The sequence below is a fragment of the Bison bison genome, unplaced genomic scaffold (genome assembly GCF_000754665.1).
Source record: "Bison bison bison isolate TAMUID 2011002044 unplaced genomic scaffold, Bison_UMD1.0 scf7180017864456, whole genome shotgun sequence".
Classification (NCBI taxonomy): domain Eukaryota; kingdom Metazoa; phylum Chordata; class Mammalia; order Artiodactyla; family Bovidae; genus Bison; species Bison bison.
In genome coordinates, this window is record NW_011495018.1 from 407268 (window position 1) to 413849 (window position 6582).

At 62.1% G+C, this 6582-nt stretch overlaps 1 protein-coding gene across 2 annotated transcripts in view; it reads right to left on the bottom strand.

Moving 5' to 3' along the window:
* Positions 1–29: 29 nt before the first annotated feature.
* Positions 30–6582, bottom strand: part of LRRC27 (leucine rich repeat containing 27) — a 24907-nt gene continuing 18354 nt past the window's right edge. The window contains exons 9-10 of one of the 2 annotated variants that reach the window (XM_010859139.1): positions 1407–1504; positions 30–519 (exon numbers count right to left, since the gene is read on the bottom strand). In XM_010859139.1, the coding sequence (XP_010857441.1) occupies positions 375–519; positions 1407–1504 (243 nt within the window). In that variant the 3' untranslated portion in view covers positions 30–374. Of the gene's footprint in view, positions 520–1385; positions 1505–6582 lie in introns of both variants that reach the window. The other variant, XM_010859140.1, reaches the window with a different exon arrangement.

Below are 6582 nucleotides of genomic sequence, written 5' to 3' on the forward strand. Positions count from 1 at the left end.
CCTCACCCCCACACCCCGCGTGCCTCAGCCCCCTGTGCTGGGGGTCTCCCTTCCCCCCGCCCCCTGCCCTGCATAGGCTGGACCAGGAAATGGTGAGATGGAGAATGAGGTAGCCAGGGGGTCAGCGTCAGAGCAGCCCCCTCCTGTCAGAGGACCGGCGTGGATCGTGCAGGGGTCTCCCTTCTGTCCCACCTCCCACACTCCCTTACCTCCCCCAGACCCCTCTCCCAGGACACGGGTTACATCTGCCCCCGGGGCCTGTGTTTTCAGGCTCAGGGAGATCCCTGGGCTCCTCCATTCAGGACCCGCTGCTTCCGCTTCCTTCCTGCCCTCCCAAATCCCAGGGTCAGAGCCTGTGTGGCTCCCTCCAGGTTTCAATGGACAGTCACCATCTCCGCGTCCCGGGCGGCCTTCCCGACGTCCTCGAGGGGTGCCAGCCCCCGGAACCTGCTCCTCCGCGCGTGCAGCTGCTGGGTCTGTGGCTTCAGCGTCTCCTCCAGAATCTGCCCTCGGAGACCACTGCGGGGACAGGGTGCGGCGGGACGGAGCTGTTCGCTCGCCCACCCTGGAGCAACTTCTGTCCCCCTGGCCGGGAGGGGCCGCTCCCCCTGCCTCGGGCGCCCACCCACAGGGGACAGGCCGCCTCCCGCGCCCCCTCCTGCTGGACCTGCTCTGCTTTAAAGCCTCAGGTTCGTGGGAGACGTTACACACCGAGGACACTGCATCAGCGCCTGGTGAAGCAGGGGGTGTCTGTTTCCAGTGGGAACGCGCGGTTTTAATAATCCCTCAGAGAGGAATAGAGCACGGCCTCAGGGGTGACGCTGGACGGGTCTGCTCAGCGAGGCCCGGGGCCGCGTCCCCCACAGGACGTCGGGAGTGAGATGGGGAGGGTGGTAGACCCTGGGGCACACCCCTGCCAGGGCCCTGAGAACCCCCCTAGCACAGTGGCTGCCTGAGTCCTCAGGACAGACCCCATGGCGAGGGGCCTGACTGCCCTCATCTCACACCCCAGCTCCTGGGAAGTCCTGCCCACGGGGCGGGGTGTCTGTGCACAGATATGGCCGGCTGGGCTTGCTAAGGGGCCACGGGGGCGACGTGGGACCCCAGATTTGCAAGCACCCCCCACCAACTCCTCAGCTGCAGGTCAGACCCCCCCATATGGCCGCCTTAACCCACTGATGGACCCGTGACACTTTCCCAATTTCCAGGATAACGGAGGAACGAGCCCTCTGCCATCCACAGGTCACAGCACAACCACCTTCCTCCAGGGCCCTCGGACCAGAGCTGCTGCCCGTGGAGGGGCCGGGACCGCCGGGGTCGGGGCGGGCGGAAGGGGCGTGTCTAGGAGGATGGACTCGCGCGCGGTTGCCGCGGAGGCTGCCGACCTCGTCTCCTGACGTGCTTACAGCGGCTTCTCTTTGCTTTGTGTCGCTTTTCCAGGCGAATTCTTCGGTGTCTTCTTGTTCTCCCTCGGGTCCGTGGCAAAGGCAATCTTTGCTGCCCCCTGGAAGACGCAGCAAGAGCCTTTCTGGAAAACAGCCGCTGATGCCAAGGCAGCTGCCAGGCACAGCACGCTCGCGCCCCTCACGCTGGGGTCCCAACCCTCGGCCGGCGCGGGGTGTGGGGGGGCGAGGCTACAGCGCAGGACGTGGGCCCGGCCCGGGCGTGGGCACCACACACCTGACCGTGTTCCGTCACTAAGTCAAGCTAACGTGCGGGCTCACGCCTGACTCAGTGTGGGGAAAGCCGAAGAAGGCCTGCAGTCAGAAAACCTGAATTACAGACTCATCGGCTTGGATCAAGGACACGACAAACCGGCAGACAGACTGTGAAAATACGCCAGAAGCAGCAGAGCCAGCTCTTCTGACAGAGACGGACCCCTGTGGCTCCACGTGAGCTCACGGCCCCCACACGTGTGCAGGTACAGCTGGGGCTTAGGGGTGTCCCCTGACTAGCCTCCTGCCACCCGATCCAAGGCCGGTGAGCCCCGACTGCTCTCAGGGACCCCACAAGCTCCAGACGGTGACCGTCCGGCATCTCCAGCAGGACATCTTCTCCGCCCTCCCCAGAAGCAGCCGCGACAGGTTCTTCTGGGCGGAGGGGCCCTGTGCACGGGCCAAGGAGGGCAGGATAAAGGCTGCGTGGTTCTCTAAGGATTCACGGACTGCTTAGGCCTTCCCTGGTGGGACAGCAGATAGGCGTCCACCAGCCAGTGCAGGGGACACGGGTTTGATCCCTGGTCCAGGGGGAGTCCACATGCCACAGGGCAACTGAGCCCGTGTGCCACACGTGCTGAAAGGCCAGAGAGCCACTGCTCCTGAAGCCTGACACCCAGAGCCCAAGCTCTGCAACAAGAGAAACCGCCGCAGCGAGAAGCTCGGACGCCAGTGGAGAGTGGCTCCAGCTCACGGCAACTAGAGGAAGCCTGCACCCAGCAACTGAGACCCAGTGCGGCCAAAAATTAAATAAAACAAGAAAAGAATTCACAGACCACTGACGTTTATCTCGAAAACAACAAATTCCTTCAAACGTCTAGGTTAGGGCATTACCCAAAGTGTGTGTGAACAGCACTCTGAATGCTAGAGAATCAGTTCTGGGGCCTGGGGACATCTGCCCTGGATTTCTGACCACTGGGGCCTGGTGTGTTTCATCTGAGTTTGCTCGTCCGCCTCCCCACGGTGGCCATCCTCTGTCCTGCCTGATTCCTGTTCCCTGTCTACTGGGTTTTCTGTTCCGGAACTTTCTTTTCTCTCCTCCTCATGATGGCCACACCTGGATGCCTGGGTGGAACTCTCCTGTGTGTGCCCTGACCTCCTTGGCTCCCACGCGGACGCCCAGTGCTCTGGGCTCTACGCAGACCCTGCGCTCCTGAAGGTGCCTGGCCCCCTGCTGTTGGGGTGTGTTCTCGCTGCTCTGCTGGGGTGACCCGCGCCCCCACTCCAGCCATCCTGCAGCAGTTATCCTCCTGGCGGGGACCTGGAAGATTTCTGCCGTCAGGGCTACAAGCTGGGGGCTCTGCAGCCCTGTAACCGGGACGCGAGTGGCAACACGGCAGAGCCGTCGCCCGGCGCTGCCTGCAGCTGCCTCGCCTCCCACTGGAGCCCCAGCCCAGGGAGCTTAGACTTGTGCATCTGAAGTATGCGAGTGCGTCTGTGTGTGTGAAGTGTGCGAGTGTGTGTGTGTGTTGGGGGGCACAGCTGCTGCAGAGATTGTGTGTGTGTGTGAAGTGTGCGAGTGTGTGTGTTGGGGGGCACAGCTGCTGCAGAGATTGTGTGTGTGTGTGAAATGTGCAAGTGTGTCTATGTGTGAAGTGTATGAGTGCATGTGTGTGAGTCAGGGTGCACAGCTGCTGCAGAGACTGTGTGTGTGTGTGTGTGTGGTTTGTGTGTGCATGAAGTGTGTGCGTGACGTGTGCGAGTGCATCTGTGTGTGTAAAGTGTGCAAGTGTGTTTGCGTCAGGGTGCACAGCTGCTGCAGGGACTGTGTGAGTGTGTCTGTGTAAAGTGCGCAAATGTGTCTGTGTGCGAAGTGTGCGAGTGTGTCCGCATATGTGTAGGGGCACATGGCTGCTGCAGGGACTGGGTGAGTCTCAGATGGGAGCAGGCTGGGTGGGGTGCCGGGGCGGCGGGGGGGTCATGCAGGGCTAATCTGCCAGGTCACCTCTAAGTGGGTCACCAGGCCGGCCGCCTGCGTCACCATCTCCAGCCCAGCAGCACCTGCTTGACCTCAGAAGGAGCCTAAGGCTGGGAGAGGCTGGGGAGTGGGGGGAGCAGGAGCCCGCAAGCTTCTCCTCTCCCCTCCACTCCCCATCCCCCCATCCCCCTACCCTCACTGGGACAGCTGCCACAGACGCAGCAGAATCGGAATTGGAACCTCCTGCCTGGGGGGTGGGGTGCTGCACACACAGCACCATGTGTCAGGCCCTTCTGCTGTGGCCCCCAAACAAGCGCCAGGTCCAATGGGCATTTCTTACACACAGACACCTGCTTTTACCTTTAAGACGTGAAGGGTGTGATTCTGGCTGCACCCCTAGCCCTGTGTTGCTGTTACCAGAGCACAGTGCGTGGACTCTAAGGTCACTGACAAAGCCGCTTGATTCAGAGCATCATGAAAAACGAGGATACCACAACTTTCGAAAAAGTGGGTGGTGAGTCACGAGGCTCGGGCCCCTGCCTGGACCAGAGGAAGCTTCCTGACCGGTGCAGGGGGTGGACAGGACGTAGGCGACCCCTGCAGAGCCCACAGGCAGGCTGTGGGAGGCCAGGCGCCCCCGTGTCCCTGTGGGCCAGTCCAGCCCAGCCCCTCCGCCAAGCTCACAGGGACGGGGGATGCGGTGGACGGAGCCCCAGCTCTGCCTGCGTTCGCCCCTGCAGATGACTCTGAGGGCCACTAATGCCTCCCCACCTACAGGCCCACCACACGACTGCTGTTACTTCTCTGAGACAGGCCCCCGGAAGGCTCCCGAGAATTTAGTGTCTTTAACTCTCCCAGACGTGCTCCTGGAAGCGGACGGCCTGCAGCCGGCCCTCTGCGGCCCGATCTCTCTAGGCTGCCCGCTGAGCGTGCCGGCCGCTGTTCACAGCTGGAGCAGAGACGCGGGCGCCACCTTTGGGTTTTCTGCCACCCGGGCGTTGCCTGCGACCTGCCTGTCCTGCCCTCTGCCTATTTGTCTACTGCACTCTTTAAAAAATCTATTTGTGGTTTCTCTTTATATATTAGATATTAACCTTTTGTTACAAACATATGTCACAATCTCCCCGTCCTTTGATTATTTTAGACCATGAAAAACACTGCTGCTTGTACTTTCCTATTTTTAGTTTCAGTGTTGTTACATTTAACTCAGGAGGCAAAGTGCTACTCCAGATTTATAGACACTCTTCAGTTCCTATGCTATGAACCCTAGTAACGGAGTGACGAGAAGCCGTATTTCTCCGTAAAATACAAAATATACAGAATGGGACAAGCTTCTTCTTGCACAGCATCATGGAAGTCATTTCCAGCTGGAGGGAAGCATGCAAAAAGGCAGCAAGCTCCAGCAACACATGCCAGGAGTGCGCAAATACCACGCCCTGGGTCATGGCTGCCCCGTGGTGGCAGCGACTCAGTGGCCGTGGTTGGATGGACAGAGAAGCAGGTGCCCATCCACACACACGGAACATCACTCAGCCCCGAAGAGGAAGGGATTTCAACACAGGCCACGATGCCCACAAGCCTTGAGGATGCGATGCTCAGTGAAATGACCGTCATGGCGCACATGCAGGGTGCACTCACTCACGGGGGTCCCAGGAGTCAGACACAGACAGAGAGTGGGGAGGGGCAGGGACTGGGGAGCCAGTGCTGCACGGGGACAGAGCTGCAGTCTGGGAAGACGGGAAGGCCCTGCAGATGGACGAGGTGGTGCCTGTAGAGCGCCGGGACTGCGCTAAGTGCCCCTGAACTGTGCACTTAACCACACAGTCCAGACGGCATGTGGTCTGTTACGGGCACTCAGGCACAAGTGACTCGTGGCAACTCCCCATCCAATGGCCACCAAGGCCACGACAACGCTTAAACCCAGGCCCAAGTGGGGTCCTGGTCTCTAGGGGTCACCTTGACGATCCCCTCTGTGCTCTGGGTAGGAGGAGGCGCCCTCATCGCCATGAAGAGGCTGCGGGGGGGCAGGGGGCAGGGGGTGCAGGTGGAGGGAAATGAGCCTCCTGGGCCCTGGGGGAGGGAAGGAGGTCTGCTGCCCGTCTCGTGGCCCGTGGCCTGGACTGCGGACCGGAGTCCAGCCTGGGGGCCCTGAGCCCAGGATCTCGGGCCCTTCCGCTGCCAGATCAGCACCCAGGCGGGCCTAGTGCCTGCAGAAGGGAGCAGGGGAAGCCAAGGGACTCCAGAGGGACAACAGGCCAGCGCGTCCCGCACGGCCGGCCCAGGCGGTCTGCTGGGGCAGGGTGCCCGCACAGTTTGGCCAGCAGCTGCCTGGAGCCGGGAGCCTGTGCAGGTCGAGGGGTATGGTGACCAACCCCACCCCCACTCTGAAGACACACCTGGGGGGCTGGGCCCTGGGCAGAGCGCATGGGCTGTAGGGGGGCCCTGGGGCCCTGGGCAGGGGCAGAGTGACTTCATTACTGGGGTCTCACATGCAGGGGTGCGGAGCTGCAGACACAAGGCTGCCCTGAGCAGAGCCGGTGATGAGGCCTGGACGCCAGGACAGAGCCGCTTGGGGAGCACAACAGAGGACCGGCCAGGCCTCGGGATGGCCCGTGGGAGGGACCGGGTGGGGTGGGGGGCGAGGACAGCCCTCACTGGGCCTGGGAATGAGGAGGCCGGTGGGGGGTTCCCAGGACGGCACAGCCCCCCAGAGGACGCTGCAGAGGAGTGACTCCCCCTCTGGGAGGACCCAGGCCTGAGCTGCAGGCAGGTGAGGGATGAGCTTCGGGGAAGTGGTCTGAGCGCCCACAGGGAGCTCCTGGGAAGCCGGGCAGCGGGGCTGCTGCCAGCGGAGCCCGGGACAGGGTGGACGAGCTGGTGGTCTCTGTTTTCTGCGTGAGGTCACCGCTGGCAGAGGGACAGGACCGCCAGCTGACGGGCTTTGCAAGG